Source organism: Berghia stephanieae, chromosome 2, assembly GCF_034508935.2.
Source record: "Berghia stephanieae isolate SIO BIC M18660-M18661 chromosome 2, UCSD_Bste_1.3, whole genome shotgun sequence".
Lineage (NCBI taxonomy): Eukaryota > Metazoa > Mollusca > Gastropoda > Nudibranchia > Aeolidiidae > Berghia > Berghia stephanieae.
Genome location: NC_088361.1, coordinates 47137369 through 47157562, shown reverse-complemented (window position 1 = coordinate 47157562; position 20194 = coordinate 47137369). Strand labels below are relative to the sequence as shown.

At 35.9% G+C, this 20194-nt stretch overlaps 1 protein-coding gene across 1 annotated transcript in view; it reads right to left on the bottom strand.

Moving 5' to 3' along the window:
* Positions 1 to 2699: 2699 nt before the first annotated feature.
* The window catches only part of LOC144965029 (2-hydroxyacyl-CoA lyase 1-like), a 45777-nt gene continuing 28282 nt past the window's right edge, over positions 2700 to 20194 (bottom strand). The window contains exons 6-17 of the mRNA XM_078899892.1: positions 19292 to 19386; positions 18593 to 18705; positions 17404 to 17539; positions 16205 to 16310; positions 15697 to 15780; positions 13851 to 13958; positions 12544 to 12597; positions 10788 to 10888; positions 10426 to 10584; positions 10100 to 10207; positions 8363 to 8549; positions 2700 to 5931 (exon numbers count right to left, since the gene is read on the bottom strand). Of these exons, the coding sequence (XP_078756018.1) occupies positions 5899 to 5931; positions 8363 to 8549; positions 10100 to 10207; positions 10426 to 10584; positions 10788 to 10888; positions 12544 to 12597; positions 13851 to 13958; positions 15697 to 15780; positions 16205 to 16310; positions 17404 to 17539; positions 18593 to 18705; positions 19292 to 19386 (1284 nt within the window). The 3' untranslated portion in view covers positions 2700 to 5898. The remainder of the gene's footprint in view (positions 5932 to 8362; positions 8550 to 10099; positions 10208 to 10425; positions 10585 to 10787; positions 10889 to 12543; positions 12598 to 13850; positions 13959 to 15696; positions 15781 to 16204; positions 16311 to 17403; positions 17540 to 18592; positions 18706 to 19291; positions 19387 to 20194) is intronic.

Sequence of the window (20194 nt, the reverse complement as noted above, 5' to 3'; positions counted from 1 at the left end):
TATAAATTATGTTTGAGTTTTTCCCATGTTTGTTTTTGTTTTTAAGGGTTTTACGGCGCTTGCAACACATTTAGGTCATATCAGCGCCAGTAAAAAGGAAGAAAATGAATAGTAAAAAGTTCTAGAATTACAATTAAAGCACCCAAGAAAAGGTAAGACAAAGGGGAACTGGGTACAAATAGGGATCAGATGTAGATTCCAAGAGCATACCACCAATATACTTAGTTTGAGATCACCTATAAGTCTCATCCGGACACAAGCACAAAATCCAACAGAGAGGAATACACTCAAATGCTTACATTATACACTAAAAGTAACAAATATAATAATACATAACAGAGAGATGATTTACAAGGGAAAAAATATCATCTCCCAAAACAATAACTATGCATTTGACTGTTTCCCTCCCAGGCAAGACTCCAACCAGGGCCAGGACAAAATCAAGTAACCTCATTTCAAGACAAAGACAGAAAGCATGTTGGAAAACAGATATAAGAAGATGGAAGACACAGTATGGACCTCCCTGCCCGCTATGGGAGGTCAGGATCCCCACCCAGGAGTTTTTCCCATTATTTCATTGTTGATCACATATGTTACCCACATGTTCAAATAGATATTAGATGTCGAGATGACTCGGATGTCAAAACTACAACACTTGGTTCAATTTTATCATGCTGCTATGCGTTTAAGTAAAATACAACATCCGCCAGCCGAATTGAAAATAGCTAAATACAAGAATGTGTGTAACAGTTACTATCTACAATCTGATTTATATAATTATAAATTAATAAAAAATTATCACCAACACCTAAAAAATAATAACAAAGAGGCGAGTTCTATACCAAAAGACAAAACAAAACAAAATAAGCCCATTTGCACGCAATTATTAGATGCCGTCTCCAAGCGTCGCCATCCTAGGACCTCGTTGGACTTATATTTTGACGTCAACGTTTAGGCTTGTGCAGCGCCTAGTGAGTTGTCAGTAAAAAGGAAGAAAATGGGATAGTAAAAAGTTCTAGAATTACAATTAAAGCATCCAAGAAAAACCAAGACATAGGGGAACTGGGAACAAATAGGGATCAGATGTAGATTCCAACAGCACACCACCAATGTACTTAGTTTGAGATCACCTATAAGTCTCATCCGGACACAAGCACAAAATCCAACAAAGAGGAATACACTCAAATGCTTACATTATACATTCAAAATAACAAATTTAATAATACATAACAGAGAGATGATTTACAAGGAAAATAATTATCATCTGCCAAAACAATAACTATGCATTTGACTGTTTCCCTCCCACCTAGGACTCCGGCCAGGGCCATGACAAAACCAAGAAATTTCGTTCCAAGACAAAGACAGAAAGCATGTTGGAAAACAAATATAAGGGGATAGAAGACACATTATGTACCCCCCTGCCCACTTTGGGAAGTCAGAAATTTGTTTTGTTTTTTAATTTTTTTTTTAATTTGTTGTTTGTTGTTTTGATTGTCTGTTTTGTTTTTAAGGATTTTACGATGCATGCATGCGACAGATTGAGGTCATTCAGTGCTGGTAAAGAGAAAGAAAACTGGAAAGTAAAAAAAATCTAGATTTACAATTAAAGGAACATGAGAAAAAAGTAAGACAAAGAAGAATGGTTCAAATAGGGAACATATGTAGATTCCAAGAGCTCGCTATCAAAGTATACTTAGTTTGAGGTCACCAAGTCTCATCCAGACATTAGCACAAAATCCCACAAAGAGGAATACACTCAACTTCTTAAAAATCATTATATATTAAAAACAAAAAAATATACCTACATAAAAAAAAAGAAATAATTTACGAGAAAAAAAAAGTATCATCTCACAAAACTATAAACTTGACTGTCTCCCTCTCCGCCAAAGACTCTTGCCAGGACCAAGCAATCTCATTCCAAAACAATGCTGGCATTGCACCTTTCTTTCTTCTCTTAATTTGCAAAGCACCTCTGGTGTATTGTCGCAAATGTAGGTAGGCGTCTTGATGTTTTACACTTCACTATGTATTTGAGTGCTATAGTAGTGAATTAGCCTCCCCAAAGCCCAGAAATGTAAACAGGAAATGGACCCAAGGCACCCCCTCCATGACCACAAACCCAATGACAAGTAGACTGAAGTCAAGAAAGAGCTTCATGATGAAAGAAAGCATCAACCCTGACCATGCAGCTGTGTACAGACTTTTCACGTGGAGGGAGTGGTACAATCATGCAAATGAAGCCTTTGAATAGCCGAGAGAAGAACTGCCCTACAGAACTGAGCTCCCCTGGAATGAATGGGTAATAATGAATAGAGCACGGGCAAAACTTGGGAGGACAGCTGGAAGCATGAAAAAGTGGGGGCTGGCTGAGACCAACTTGTGTACATGTGGATGCCCTGAGCACATCCTTAGAGAATGCCAGGACGGGCCCAACTGCACTGATCATGATCTAGGTAATACTAAGCTGCTAGAAGCTGTGGACTGTAAAAAGTAATAATCGAAAATGAATATAACAGCTTCAAAAAAGAACAAAATACCAAACATGGAACGTTTCTGGCTCAAAACCCTTCTTCAGCCAACAACAACAACAACAACAACAAAAACAATAAAAACATAAATGCATTACTAAATTCCAGATCAACGATAGAGAAATTTGGTAAGTCCTCTCTCTAGAACAAACATCTTGGAATGTAAGAAAATTAGGTAGGTCCTCTCACTAGAGGATTTATTTATATCATTTTATTTTCAACAAAACACAACATTTTTTTTAAAACTACAAATTGATATAACAACATTATACATTGCAATTATTACACAGTGTTTGATATAAAAAATGTAGGATTAGAAATCGAGGTATCTCGTCAATGAATTAATGCAGCAGAATAAATCATGTATCAAATGAAAGGAAATTATCTACAGTTTTGTTGTGTTAAGCATTCCAGTCTAATTCAGGTACTATTTTCAGGAAACGACCCAAACAACTAAGATACATTTTAAATTAAATTACAATACCTACTATTCTTAAAATTTAAAATTTCTCAATTTTGCGTTAACAAAGTAACGATTTAGGAAGCAAGCACAGGTGTGAGATAAAAATCAGAAAAAATGTTATGAAGCTTTGTCTGAGAGCGGTAGGGGCCACAGACTACTTGGAGCAGACCAGGCAACAGCCACTTTTTAGTGGCTAATCGTCCCTGGTTGCATAAAAAAGAAAATGGCGGCGCTCGACCTCTCGTGTTCAGATTCTTTATGGGGGGAGTAGATAGTGAGTTCCCTATATGGCCATGTCAATCATGTAGACATCCTTTGATGATATAAGCCTACCCTTTGATGTCTGCAGTCGCCTTTTCGTTTTCTACGTTCACTCATGGCTAAACAGCCGTCAACAATCAACTGAACCATCGTTGAAACACTGGAAGACGCTCATGGCATAGTTGCGTCACAATCACCACGTTGCTGAATATATTAGCCAGGCACGGTTGATAGGTAAAAAAGCCAAATTATGTTCTAGTTACATTTGAAACAAACAAAGTATATCACTGATCTCGTCTCATTGAGATATAAAGAATGATATAAAAATCAAGAAAATCGGCCGATAAATCAAAAAGTTGCTAAAAAAAGCTAAAATAAACAAAAGCAATTTTTAAAATAAAATTTATTCGTAAAACAGTTGGTTTTCAACCGATTTTTCTGAAATAAGAACCAATGTTCTTCTTTTTTCAAGCTGATTTCAACAATGTGACTTTCAAATTCCTCAGAATTATATTTTTTACTTTTAGATTTTAGCTTTTAGGCCTACTCAAAAAGGTGTTATATTCCTTGCGTAACAATACGTAATACATTTAATACATCGACGATGAGATTCACAATTCTACACGAATGGGCGGTGGCAGTAGATCAAAGAGGTGTACCAAATTTATCTACCAACTACTTTTCTTAGTGCTAAAATTACAAAGTAATAATTTCGCGTCAGAAAAAAATAACTCTCAAGTTCCTATCTCTTTATTACAATAAAATTGATACCACGAATGACAAAATCGCCCCACAAATAAGGGAGTTATAAATTATTCATAATATTTTTTTAAGTTATTAATATAAACCCGATCATTGGAGCCAAGTCTAAAATGTACAAGTAAAAGTGTAGTTTAATATGTCTAATTTGGTTTATCATCATAAACCTGGCCTTTTTTCTATTTTCCGTCCACAAATCAAGGTTAATCGAGCTCAGCAAAGACATTCATATAGAGATTAAATCGCACAGCGTCCCTGGTTTCATAAAAAAGAAAATGGCGGCGCTCGACCTCTCACTAGCCACTTTTGATGACGTTTTACTACCTGTTGTCGTCTCTAGTCCTGTATTCTCTATGGTAGGGGCTGCCTGAAGCATGTCATTGTGAAAATATTAATGAAAGAGTGAAAATGGGTAGGCTTCGTATGGGAACAATACAAACAATGGACGTTTCAGGTACAAACTCTTTGTCAGCACAAAAATAAACAAATTACATTTTTATTGTTGTGCTGACGAAGGGTTTGTGCCCAAAATGTCTATTGTCTGTATTGTTCCCATACGAAGCCTCTCCATTTTCACTCTTTCATTAGAAGCTTTGACTGTGACTGTTTCATGCACCAGCTTTGTAATTCTACACTTTTTCATCAAACGTTTTGTATATGGCTGAAAACCCAAAACATCATTTATATTACAAAATCTCTGTTTAATATCAAATAGTTTGGGAGATCATTTTAATAAATATGATAGCCTATTCAAGATAAGATAAAGAGAGATCATTTAACAAATATGATTGCCTATTGAAGGTAAAATAAAGAGAGTTCATTTAACAAATACGTTAGCCTATACAAGGTAAGATAAAGAAGGTTGTTTAACAAATATGGTAACCTATACGAGGTAGGATAATGTAGAATATCATACAAGTCGGTCAAAGATCAAGGCAATCCAAGTGTCCAGTCTGAGACCACTTCAAAGTTTTATCCAACATACGGTACAGGATACTAGATAATCACTCAACTAGTAACAATAACAGTCAATAAATATTGCAACCCTGTTTGTTGTCAGCACCTGAGATATGGATTGTTGCAATCATGTAAAACATGAATTCAAAGGTTTTCGCTGAACACAGACTGCGTCAACTTAAATGGAACAAGTGGGCTACATGCAAGGACATAGGACAAGGAAACATATTGACGATGTCATTCTCTAGCCCAGTGACTGGTTTGGACAATATTGTACAGGAGAGATTTAAACAAAACATAATTGCATGCGTTCTTGATGCAAGGCAATATGTGTCATGTGTTGTTAATATGTGCTATTTATACTGTACCTGGGTGTCCCTAATGAGCAGGGGATTACATATTGAACATGATTAGCTAAAAAATAAATTTCAATTCTTTTTTTCAGTTACACGGTTAAAGAATGCATCATCAATATAATAATAATAGGCATATTTCTGTATCAATGTTTTTGATGAAATTCATGTCAGAAATATTGGACACTGAGATATCAAATGCCAATGAGAAGAGGAAGGAATAAAAAGACTTAAATTACAAACAAATACTATCTGATTAACAGTAACGATTCAATTTTACAATCACTTTGTAGATTTAATAATCAATTTAATATTAATAATCACAATTTATTACCAAGTAATTTGACTTCATAAATGTCAATATTATTGGTTATCACAGAATGTAATTATGATATTGTGTACAATTCTTGATTTGTTTCTATAGCTTCACGGATTGTGTAAGATGAATCATTTAAACCCATCACCATTTTCGGTAATTAAAATGAAAATATCTATTTCAGCTTTGGTTCATTCCGACTCCACCCATCAATACAGTCGCCCTTCACATAAACAGTTGAAATGGCAGGGAAGGTCCCTCTCATAGGTTGGATTTTGTAAGCCATGAAAACTCCTGAGAAAAAAATAAAAGTAATGTAAATGTTGCTGCTCGAAGCTCGAAGAAATAAATAACAATGTGAAATTGAATATAAGCTTCAATTTAATATATACGAAAACAGATAAAATGGACGTTTTCGTGTATTAAATCGAAGCTTACATTCAATTTCACATTGTTATTTATTGAGAGAAAAAAGTAAAGCTCATAATTCTAGACATTTGGAAAGTTTGAATTATTCAGTCCTGAATTCAGACCAACCAACTTGAAATTTTAAAAATTGGGAATTTTTAAGAGATAAAAACTGTACTCACTATAGTTTACTTTAAAAATCAATAATTTACCCTCACAAGGATTAGATAACACTTCAAATTCCTTAAAACAATATTATAGTCTGTCATCAACTTTCTTTTTCAATTAGTCTTAACTCACTCAATCCTAGAGATTTTTTGCTACTTTTCGAAATTGGAAAAAAATTGTATTAAAAAAATGAGCATGTACATGTACATTAACATGCAATAACTAAAAACATAACCTTTGATACTACGCCTATAATTTGTCTCAGAAAAATATAATAAATAGGGGTGGGATAAAAGTAACCAGGGTAAACTACGGATATAGTCGGTGTCAGGGTTGAGTGAGTTAATGACTCAGAGATGAAGTTCTGAAATTGGAGCAAAAATGTCGTAATAGTAGGCAGGTCTGTGAATATATATATATATATATATATATATATATATATATATATATATATATATATATATATATATATATATATATATATATATATATATATATATAATATATTTTTTTTTTATTTTTTTTTATTTTTTTTTATTTTTTTATTTTTTTTTTTTTTTTTTTTTTTTAATCAAACATACATACATGTGCCCCAGTAGATATCTAATACAACATACGTTATTGTCTCTATTGAATGCTTCCCCATTGAGAGAGAGTAAAGGGAATTATTTCTTATCATGATGATGATTTTATTTTATCTTTAGTCTTAAACTGGAGAAACTATAAAAGATATCCAACTTTTAAGTCATAGCACAAGACCAAAAGCATAGAGCTCAACTGGTTGCTGGGTTGGATAAGTTTAAAAAAAAACAAATTTGAACTTTTATATAGCGCAATGTTCACTAAATGTACTCAAAGCACTTTACAAAGAGTCCCTGACCAACAGCAACACGTAATATGTAGAACGAGACATGACACCTGTTATGCGATATTACATTTTTTTTTTTTTGAAGATAGACAATGCTATTGACAGCCAGGTACTCATTTTACACATGAGTATGGTGAGAGAATTTGAGTAAAGAGCCTTTCCAAGGACTCAACTATGCACCAAGTGAGGCTCGAACCCAGGACCTTCCGATCCGAAAGTGAATGTCATACCACAAGACCACATAGCTGTACTTCAGTAGTAGTCTTTCAGAGCCATTAGGCCCATGGAGCCAGAGTTTATCCTGGTTTCTTATAGCGTGAAATGGACAATAGCAATTGCTTGCTGCCCTTTGGATTAGGCACTAGTCTATCATAAAGTACTTTCCACCAGATCTAACAGATCGAGCTACCTAATCACTGCTGGGTGGACAGGAGGTTCAGAAAAAAAATCTCGACCTCACCCAGAACCAATTTCGACCCCTTTGAGTGTAAAGCAAGTGCTCGACCAACTGAGATATCATGGCTCTTGTGGATAAGTAGCAAAGCTGCCAACTTGAAAATTTAAAAATTCATAGTTTTTAGGATATAAAAGTTGTAGTCTCTATAGTTAACTCACAAGGAATAAATAACACTTTAAATTATGTATTCTGGCATCAACTTTCACTGTCAATAAGTATTAATGACTTAGAGGTTCTCAGAAAGTTCTGAAATTAAAGCCAAAATTTCGTAATTCTACTAATTTTTGGTAGTAGTAGGCATGTCTGTATTGAGCTTTTATAAAACGAAATATCCACTAAACGTGCTCAAAGCGTTTTACAAGGGGTCCTTGGACAATAGTAAAATTTAACATTTAAGACGCCTGTTAGGCGAATTTACATTTTTTTCGGACAGAGACAACGCTGTTAATGGCCAAGTACTCATTTTACACCTGAGTACAGTGTGAGAATGTGAGTAAAGAGCCTTCTCAAAGGACTCAACTATTTGCCGAGCGAAGCTCGAACCCAGGACCATTAAATCTGAAAGCGAGTGTCATACCACTAGACCACATAACTGCATAAGTAAAATACTTTCCACCAGATCTAACACACCTAGCTACCCAATCATTGCTGGGTGGACAGGAGGGTCAGAAAAAATCTCAACTTCACCCGCAATCAATTTCGACCCCTTTGAGTGTAAAGAAAGTGCTCGACCAACTGAGATATTATGACCCCTTTTGGATAAGTAAGTATGCATGTAGTTTCAGTTTTATTTTAGTCCTTTTGATAGGCCCTGTGTAACTTGCCTGTTGTTTTCTCTGAGACATGGGGTTAATCATTATGTTGATAATGGAGCTCTTCTCCGTATCCTTCATGGCCTCGGCCATGGCTGTCCGTAACTCGGGGATGGTGTTGACAAAATATCCCTTCCCACCGAAGGCTTCCATCAGTTTGTCATACCTTGTGTTTGGTTGTAAGGCAGTGGGGGGAATGCTGTAAATCAAACATGAAATGGGAGTGACAGTGTTAGAATTACAAGATACAGTGAATACTAAAGTGATAGAAGCTGTGAGCTGTCAAAACTATTCAATAAAAGTAAATATAATGGGTTTTCTTTTTTTTTACTAATTTAGCTAGCATTTATAAAGTGCAATATCCACTAAACGTGCTCAAAGCGCTTTATAAGGGGTCCTAGACAACAGCAACATTTAATATGTAGGACGAGACATAATGCCTGTTAGGCGATGTTACAATATTTTGTTGGACAGAGAGAATGCCGTTAAAGGCCAGGTACTCATTTTAAACCTGAACATCGTGAGAGAATGTGAGTAAAGAGCCTTTCCAAGGACCCAACTATGTGCTTCTCAGAATGGGACTCAAACCCTGGACCTTCCAGACCAAAGGCGAAAGTAATACCACTAGACTACATAGCCACACAAAGGATAAAATGCTTAAGACAGAACATTTCAGGCTCAAAACTCTTTTTCAGTCAACAACAATAACAAAAATGGTAAAAATACTTCATGTAAAATTCGGAGATTATTATTGAAAAGTATATTATTTAATTGTGAAACGATCATATTGACAAGGCAATGGATTATAATGATGGTCCACTGAGCTAGCAGCATGGGTCTTTGCTTTGTACCCAAAAGGTACTGAGTTCAACTCCTTGACTTGCTGTGTGACCTTGAGCAAATCACCTCACCCTAGCTTGCTACCCTTTTAATAAGACGCCAGTTTATCACAAAGTATTTTCTGCCAGATCAAACAGACCCAGCTACCCAATCACTGCTGGGTGGACAGAAGGGGTCAGAAAAAAATCTTGACAGCATCTGGGATCAATCTCAGTACCTTTATGTTTGAAGCGAGTGCTATCAGAACTCCCAAAATCGGTATCATATGTAGGTGAAATTTGTGCTGATATGTGAGTTAAACGTTCAGATACTTTTAGATATATCAATTTTTTTGTTTTTCCTACTTTGAGAAATTTTACCCATCCTCCAAAATAGAACACACAATCTTCACCCAAGTATTTAAATTACAAGACATACCATTTCCAGGTGATGGGTCACATTTAATCTGTCTTGTCAGGTCGTTTAAGTTTCTACTCAGTGCATCGAAAGTAATCTCGACTGTGAGTATGGTGAGAACAAATGGACATGCCTAGGCTTTTATTTTGATTTAATCGATTTCCCTGTCAAATTCAATTTGGCCATTAATTCTTTTTCTAAATTCGGCCAGGGAATTCCACATTCAGATGGTGCTTGGAAAAAACGGGTTGAATGAGCATTAAATCATGACTGTGGGACCTGATATGAGTGCTGTTTTCTTTCATTTGGAATAAGGCTCACAATTGGAATTGTTGTCAGTCTTTGACGGGCCTTAAAGAGGACTTTTGATTTTTGGATTGTGCGTCTTTCATGTAATGGCAACCAGTTTAGGCTCTTGAGGATCTCACTGATGCTTCCAGCCCTCCTGTAGTTTGTACCTAAATCACCCTGACATAATACCAGACAAGAGCGTCACATATAACATAGTCCTACCTTAACATTGTGTCACCAGATTCTTTGAGATCATTCCAAATTTCTTCTTTCAATCCAAATGTGATTCCGTTGTTGTTGAAGACGATAATTATCACAGGTAGATTGTATCTGTCAATGGGACAAACGTTTGTTTTTTAAACATGAAACTAAACTTATGAAAAGTAAATTTTAATTTTAATTTTATTATTTTCAAAATTCAAATAGATTTTTATTCAGTGGAGATAGGGCTTTGATTTAAACATAGCATTTCCCCACAAAAATAGGGAAAAAAAATTCATAGTCATTGCTACATAAGTTTACTAAACACATCATTCGAGACTACCAACCTTGCCAATGTCTCTATCTCCATACCAGAAAACCCGATAGCGCTGTCTCCTTCCACACAGACAACTCTTTTCCCCTTGTGATAGTCTCTGCACCAGGCAGCCGCTGCCACGGCAAACCCCAACCCAACTCCCATGGTCCCAAATGTGCCTGCATCAAGCCTGAAATAAAAAAACAACACCTTTTTAATTTTTTAAACGAACTTAAGCAGAGTAATAATATATCAACTTTATCACATTCAATCTGAATGAAAAAAAGATTGTTGGACTGCCAACAGGAGAGAGTTAGAGTGTGTGTGTGTGAGAGGGGGGGGGGGGGGGTTTGGTAGGGTTTTGGGATGGGTGGTTGAGGTGAGGTGACCTACCTGTGACGTGGTAGGATATTAGGCAGCATAGTTCTACCAATGTCCATGGTGTTGGAGCCTTCGTTTACTATCAGGCAATCTTTGGGGATGGCGTTCTGAACCTGTAAGAGTTAACGAGAAGGAGTCATCAATTTATTAACAGAATGTACACAGGTCAATAATATACTCACCTCTGGCTGGCAAAGTAGTAAATAATAACTGTTACCAACATACAAGCACACATGCGTGTAACTAAGGGGCAAAACAATAACTAGATGTGCCTAAATGAGTCAATAAAATGGAGATAAAGATAAATGGAGTTAATCTGACTCATAAATAAGGGAACAAGACAAGACAAACAACGTTTCGGCCTTTGGCCTTTTTCAACTAAGGGGCAGCATGGCTGAGAGGTTTGGTCTTTGCTTCGTACTCAAAAGATACCGAATTCCAAGACATGCCAAGCTGTTAGGTCCTGAGCAAGTCCCTTCACCCCATCTCACTTTGCAGGCTACTCTGTACATTCCAGTTTTCCCTTTGAATAGACCCTAAAGACAAATTTCATTATCTTATTCATATAAGTTAATGACAGAATGCCATGGTTATGAAAAAAAATTAATAAAATAAAAATAATAAAATTCCCTTTATTCATCCCAAAGGGGAAATTTGTCTCCAGGGTCTATTCCAAGGGAAGACTGGAATAACCCAGGCGTCAGCCGCAGTGCAGCGCCGTAAATTGAGCTAGGCGAGGTGACTTGCTCAAGACCACACAGCGCAGCGACTGGTGATCAAACTCAGTACCTTTCGGGTACCCTTGAGCCACGCTGCCCCCTGAGCCATATAAATGCTATTTATTAGGTATACAGGTCAATAAATTACTTATCTCTGGCTGGCGCAGAGCAGCAAATAATAATTGGAACCAACACACCAGTATGTATGTAACATTAAGGGTATCGAAGGTGAATATATATCCAACTCATTTGCTAAGCAATACAAAATCAACATCTTCAGCATATAAATAAAATAAATAAATATGAACATAAATACAGCACATTTTCGGTGGATTGACCATGCTAAATACACTCCACATTTTCATTTATTCCCCTAACTGGCTTTTTGTACAAACACTCTTACAAATAACCGTCACTGTCTGTAGCCAGGTACTCAATCGCACCTGAGTCAAGCAGGGTTATGTGAATAAAGTGCCTTATCCAAGGACCTAAGATTGGGACAAGAATTTTCAAAGATCATTGTCACCCTTCCAACACTGGCCATGTTTAACATTAATTGACTTCTATGCCATTAAATCATGTTTGCTTCTTCTTAGTCTGTATAAAAAGTCTGCAGACTTCAGATCCTTAAATTTCCCACATCAAACTTTGACAAGCTGAAGATGAATGGACACAACAACGATAATATAGAGAGGTCCTTTTCTCATTTTGGTCCGTCTGTATGGAACGCATTCCACAGAGCATCTGGGAATCCAAATCATTGTCTGTTTACAAGAAATCCTTGAAAACATTTCTTTTTTGATGTCATGTACTTTAAATATTGTTTTGTGTTGATGTAATTTAAAGCGACAAGAGCCTCATTGTTGAGGATACAGTGCGCTCTATAAGAGTCTATTATTATTATTATTATTATTATTATTATTATTATTATTATTATTATTATTATTATTATTATTATTATTTTATTATTATTATTATTATTATTATTATTATTATTATTATTATCATTATTATTATTATTATTATTATTATTATCATTATTATCTCACCTCGGCGTAAGCTGCATAGTAATTCAAAGGGACACTGTGGTCTTTGCACATTGCCTGTAGGGAGTATAGAGAATAAACAAAATATTTAAAATGAGGCTTGGGTTGAAAATAACATCAAAAGTAGAACCAACCATAGATTTACATAACAAGAACATGATGGATCAACAACGACTTTTTGTGGTCGAGTGGTATGGCACTCGCTTTCTAATCGGAAGGTCCAGGTTTTGAGCCCTGGTCTGAGCAGTGCAAAGTTGAGTCCTTGGAAAAGGCTCTTTACTCACATTCTCTCACCGTACTTGGGTGTAAAATGAGTATCTGGTCATTAACATTCTTCAATGGAAAAGAATTGTAATATCGCTTAACAGGTGTCATGTCTCGTCCTACATGTTAAATGTTGTTGTTGACTAGGGATCTCTTGTAAAGCGCTTTGAGCACATTATGTTGATATTGAACTATATAGATACTCACATTTTGTGTGTTCATAATTGCAAGTCATAAAATCACTCTCTTTAAGTCACAATATTTGTTACACAAAGGTTAGGTCAATGCAATAAATTATTTCTGAAAAGAACAGACAAAGCAGAGAGAAAAATACAAGAAAAGAAAAAAAAACAACCCAAAAATTTCAGCATGCCTCAACTTGGAATCGAACCACAGAAACTGATGATTTGGGGAATACTCTCAAACCAACCCAAAATATTGTCCATTACAGCAATGTTATATCACGCCCGTAATTGCTATAGTTCATCAGACCTGCATATATGTGCAAATCGCCTGAAGTCATTACTTAAAATTCTTACAGGATAAGGCACAGTTTAAAAACCATATATTATTATTATCATAATTATTATTATTATTATCATCATTATTATTATTATTATTATTATTATTATTATTATTATTATTATTATTATTATTATTATTATTATTATTATTATATCATTATTATTTATTATTATTATTATTATTATTATTATTATTTATTATTATTATCATTATTATTATTATTATTATTATTAATTATTATTATTATTATTATTATATTATATTATTATTTATTATCATTATTATTACTATTATTATTATTATTATCCTTATTATATAGTAATAGTAATAATAATTATTATTATTATTATTATTATTATTATTATTATTATTATTATTATTATTATTATATTATTATTATTATTATTATTATTATTACTATCATTATTATTATTATTATTATTATTATTATATTATTATTATTATTATTATTATTATTATTATTATTAATACTATATTATAATAAATTATTATCATCTTACCTGAACATTGGTGTGATTGGCATCGACCTTGGCCTTCAACATCTTCCACCAAGGGGAGTTGGGATTGAACTTGAAACTCCCTGGACGTCGGTCAAACTCTTCATTTAACTTTCGGATTTTTGAAGAAAAAAAAATTAACAAAATAAAAGCCTTAAAGGTAAATAGTAATAAACACAAATGAATAGAACAGCTTAAAAAAAGAACATGTACCAAACACGGAACGTTTCGGGCTCAATACCCTCCTTCTTAGAACAACAACAAAAAAAAAACAATAAAAACATAAACACATTATTAAATTCCAGATTGACGACAGAGACTCTGGAATTTAGCAATGTATTTATGTTTTATTGGGTTTTTTTTTTGTTGTTGGCTGATGACGAGTTTTGAGCCCAAAATGTTCCGTGTTTGATTTTGTTTGTTTTATGTTTTAAGGGTTTTACGGCGCTTGCAACACATTTAGGTCATATCAGCGCCAGTAAAAAGGAAGAAAATGAGATAGTAAAAACATTCTAGATGTACAATTAAAAGGCTTGAGGAAAAAGTAAGACAAGGGGAAACGATTCAAATAGGGAACAGATTTAGATTCCAAGAGCACACTATCAGTGTACTTAGTTTGAGATCAACTAAAAGTCTTACACTGACACCAGCACTAGTCCCCACTAAGAGGAATACACTCAAATGTTTACAAATCATATGTTAAGAACCAAAAAATAGAACAACAAAAAACCAAACCCAGTACATTACAGAGATATGATTTACAAGGAAAAAAAATATCATCTCCCAAAACTATAACAGTACATTCGACTGTTTCCCTTTCAGCCAAGGAATCCGGCCAGAGTCAGTCTCATTCCAAGACAAAGACAGAAAGCAATTGGAAAACTGATACAGAGGGGGATAGAAGACACAGCAAGTACCTCCCTGCCCTCTATGGGAGGTCAGGAGCCCCACCCATGTTTTGTATTTTGTTCTTTTTTGAAGGTGTTATATTCATTTTTTGTTTATTACTTTTTACAGTTCACAGCTTCTAGCAGCCTAGTATCACTTTGACTTAGAGGTAAATCACTCTTCTCAGCCAGCTTAAAAAACCGAAAAGGTGTGCATGAAACAGTGCTGAACATTACACTACGGACTGTTCTGGTACAAGAAAGGACGTGTATTTCCAGGGTGAGGAGTTGGTGTTAAAGAATTTCATTCCATTCCCATTATCCTATGGACTGTTCTGGTACAAGGAGGGACGTATAATTTCCAAGTGAGAGGAGTTGGTTTTAAAGCTTTGTGATCTACATGTTATGTGTTGCTGTTGGTCAGGGACCCCTTGTAAAGCGCTTCAAGCATGTTTAGTGGATATTGCGCTATAGAAGATCAAATTGTCATCTTGTTTTGTTTTTTGTTTTTTGGGGGGTTTTTTTCATATTTTTGGACACAAACTCATTCTTTAGCATCCAGCACAGATTTGAGAGGACAGGTCACATATGTTGCATATTTAACTTCTTAATAAATCTAAGACATGTGCTTTATAAAATACTCTTATTATTTTTGAACAGAGATGAATATAGCAGCTTCAAAAAAAAAAAATAAATAACAAAATATTTAACAATGAAAGAGTTTTAGGCTCAAAACCCTTCTTCAACGTTGTTGGCTGAAGAAGGCTTTGAGTCCAAAACGTTCCGTGTTTAGTGTATCTTTTTTATTTTTGATGCTGTTATATTTCTTTTTCTTCATCATTTTAAACAGTTCAGAGCTTCTGGTAGCTTAGTTTTCAAGATAAAGTTGTATTATTATTATTATTATTATTATTATTATTATTATTATTATTATTATTATTATTATTGTTTGTTTTTTTTACCTGTTTGGTAACAGCTAGGATATCCCCACAAAGAGCTGCCACAGGGGGAATGTTATTACCAACCTCTTCCATTGAAATTTCCACCTGAATAAAAAACAAAAACAAAAAACATATACACCACCTAGGACTTCATGCACACGAATTCTAAATGGTGAAGAAAAAAAAACTACACCCTTCTGTACAGCATAACCAGGCGGATTGGCCTCGGGCATGCCAATAATGAATATAGATAATCCATCAAACAAATGCCTGATGTTAACAGGAATCACCTATAGTGTTCAAAGTGTTAAAATTGGAGGTTAATAATCTTGGCCAAGGAGAAAAAAAAACTGTCGGAAGCAGGGCTCAAACCCATAACTTTCATGGAGGGAGGTTTCTTATTGCAAAGTCATTTCTCGTGTTTTCTCGACAACTACCTCGAGGTGATGTGAAAGAAAAACACCAAAAATGAAAGCAGAGAATTTTTAAAAAAACGAAGTAGGAAGAAATTTCAAATTGGACGCCATACCTGAATGACCTTGACCTTTGGATTAAATCTAGGTGGCGCTCCAAAGTGAAGCATCCAGTTGAGTCTAGCACCAAGAAGCACCACGAGGTCCGTCTGTTGAAGGGCTCTGTGATGATACAGGGACATGAATAGAATTCAATTTTAGTTTAGCTTGTATCCGACTCATAAATACTTTTGCGAGAATGTTCTTTATCAATATGGTTGTTGTTTTGTTTGTTTATTTGTTTGTTTTGATGGGGTTTTGTATTGGGTATTTTTTTAATTATTATTCCATTCATCCACTCATTCAGTTAATGATTTTCATTGGCAGAAGGAAGAAGGGAATACTCATTTGAAATTTATATATATTAAATTTAATAAATAAATTACGCCCTTATGCACCGGTACCGATAGATCCCGTCACCTAGGCATTCCATGAAGGAATATAGATAATCCATCAAACAAGATGTCTGGTGTCAACAGAAATTATCCATGTTGCAGAAAATGATCAAATTTGTGGTTTACACATGTATATAGCAGGGTCAGGAAATAATCTCGTTTTTTTCTGTGAAAAATATGAGTGCTCTTCCAATTGAGTTATCAGGTCAGTGTGATAATAAATGACTTGAAAAGCGAATTTCTCCCTCTGTTCTAATTAAATATCAAACATACAATTCCAATTCAATGGTATAAAAACATTAGAACACAAATAATTTATAACATAAGTATAGCTTGGCTCAGCACTATGGTCTTTGCCTCATACCCCAAAGGTTCTGAGATCGACCATCCATAGTATTGAGTGGCCTTGAGCAAATCAGCACGCACTAGAACTCACTTTAAAGTACTGCACTGAGACTGACACCTGGGTTATTCCTAAACAACAGGGTTATTCCTGACACCCGAGTTATTCCTGACACTTGGGTTATTCCTGACACGTGGTTATTCCTGACACTTGGGTTATTCCTGACAATTGGGTCATTCCTGGCACCTGGTTATTCCTGGCAACTGGCTTATTCCTGACATCTGGGTTATTCTTGACATCTGGGTTATTCCATCTGACCTTGGAAAAGACCCTAAAAACAAATATCCCCTTAGTGGTGAATAAATGGAATCTTTTTTTTTTTTTGTTACTTTCATTTTAACAGAGTATAAGTTGAATTCATCTCCTTAAACCTTATGAACAAATTTTTCAAAATAATAGAACATGGATGAATTCTTACTTGGATCTGGCAGCTGATACACACAGAGGGTGGTTATCTGGCAACACACCTTTCCCCATGGGGGTGGGTAAGAATGGGAGGCGTGTCGATTCAATCAGTCTGGTGATTTCATCCTCGGCTTGGGCATAAGCAGCTCCTAGAAAAACACAACAACAAAAAAATACAGCCTTTATATGACGCAATATCCACTAAATGTTCTCAAAGCACTTTACAAAGGGGTCCCTGGCCAACAGTAACACTTAACAGGTAGGACAGGACATGACGTCTGTTAGGCGATATTACAATTTTTTCGGACAGAGACAAAGCTGTTAACGGTACTCATTTTACACCCTGAGTATGGTGAGAGAATGTGAGTAAAGAGCCTTTTCCAAGGACTCAACTATGCGCCGAGCGAGGATCGAACCCGGGATCTACTGATCCGAAAGCGAGTGTCATAACACAGGACCACATAGCCGCACTATATACAACCTCTTTCCTCTCTTACCAATAAATAGGATCTCTTTCTTTGAAGCCGTTATACTCATTTTTGTTCAATACTTTAAACAAATGCTCACTTTTTTACAGCCTTTAATGTTTACATTGCAATGATTAATCAAAAGACGGAAACTTGCATGGTTTGGATATCTGGTCAGACATGACACCTTGTGCAAGACAGTCATGCAAGGTGCGGTGGAAGGTCAAAGAAGAAGAGGAATACAAAGGGAAATGTGTCTGAATAACATCAAAGAATGGACCAGATTGACGATGTATGAGATGACAGAGAAAGCCAATGGCTGAGATAAAGAACTGAACAAGTGTGTATGGAAGGTGCCAGACAAAGCAAGAAAGAAAAATACAAGAAAAAAAAACATCCCAAAAATTCAGTCGACCTCGACTGAGGATTGAAACTCAGACCTTCTGATTACCGGTAGCATGTCTGAATGGTTATCAGAATGTCTGAGGTTCAATCCCAAGTCGAGGTCGACTGATTTTGGGGATTTTTTTTTGTTTTTGTATTTTTCTTTCTTGCTTTGTCTGCCACCTTCCATACACACTTGTTCAGTTCTTTATCTTACACCACACCCGGGCCTTAATTTCTTAATTTAATATTTTCAATGACTGAGCGAGCTGTGTGTGGCACCCTGTTGTGAAGGATCCTGCAAGTCCCCCCAACGACCATCCGGTCACGGGAATGACTAATAATGTTTACCTTTGCCCACAATGACCAGTGGCTTCTCAGCGTATGTAATGAGGTCCACAGCATTTTTGATGGCATCGGGATCAGCAAACACCAGGGGTGGAGGAGGGCAAGGAGGGACGAATCTGTACAGGAAATGGAATTGTAAATGAACATTTATTCAGCCATATTCTGTGCAGCCATGTGGTCTTGTGATAAGACACTCACCTTCAGACCAGAAGGTCTAGAGTTCAAGTTCCGCTCTAAGCGGCGCATAGTTGAATCCTTGGAAAAGGCTCTTTACTCATATTCTCTCATCATCTTCGGGGCGTAAAATGAGTGCCTGGTTGTTAACAGCATTGTCTCAGTTGAAAAAAAAAGACAAACACATAATATTTCCTAACAGGCATCATGTATTGTCCTACAATGTAGGCTACATGTTATTATTAAGTGTTGCTGATGGCTTGGGACCCCTTGACAAGTGCTTTGAGCATGCGTAGGGTATATTGCGCTAAATGAATGCTCATGTTTTATACACTGTTAAAATGCATGGCCATAACTTTTTACTACAAAAAGCGATCAATGTCAAAAACTCTCAACGTTGAGACTTCAGACAAAACTAAAAATACAATACATTGTACCAATCAGATTTTGTCCAACTCTCACTTGTACCATTCACCTTTAAAAACTAGACATGGAGCTGAACAAAAAGCAAATTGGTTGATTATCTACCTGATTTTGTCTTCCTCCATCCTTCCTACGATCATATCGCCACTGATGTCAATGTACACAGCGCCAGGTCTCCCGTACGTGCTGGCTCGATAAGCCTGCGAAAGGAAAACGGGATTTAAAAAAAGAAATAGGATGCTAATGTATTTGTTTGTCATCATGTGCAGGTTTTGTGGCAAAGGAGTATGTGGTTTGCCATTGCCTTCCAGGCGGTTATGGCCGCTAATCATTTCAGTCTCTGATGCGCCCCGGGCATAAAACAATGCCTTTCCACCTTTCGCCTTTCAAGTCGTTGTCTTGATTCATGGATCTCCCGCCTTTTCCGCCGACAGATGTGTATACTTTTGAGGAGAGACTTTCCTCGTCTTTGAATCTGTTCACATAGTTTCGCCGACCAGCCATAGTCATTGCCTGGGGTATGGCGGTGCCGTATACTAGCACACACGTGGACCCATATGTGAACTAGACATGAGCGGGGGTATCAAATAGGATACTGGCCATCCCGAAAGATGTGGCTGTCTCTCACCGTGAGGTGCTAATCCTAACCAACTCGTCTAATCCCCTGCCGAGCTGGGCCCCCCAGAGCCGCTAGGATCAAATTTCCAAGGGAAGGAAGTATCCAGATAGGAAGGACATCAGGAGATGACGAAGTCAGCCGAAACCTGCAAAGGAGGTTGACCTCCGAGGTGGATGAACCAAACTGTTCTGTCAAGGCTTCATTTGGAATGGATGGAAAAGCAGAAAAAGAGATAAGTAGAAAATGGAGAAAGAAAACTAAAAACAAAAACAACAAAAAAAAATGCACCATCATAATGGGCACATGGAATATGCGAACATTACTAGAACAAGGAAAACTCCATTTTCTTACGAAAGAACTCGAACATCAAGGCATAAATATCACGGGAC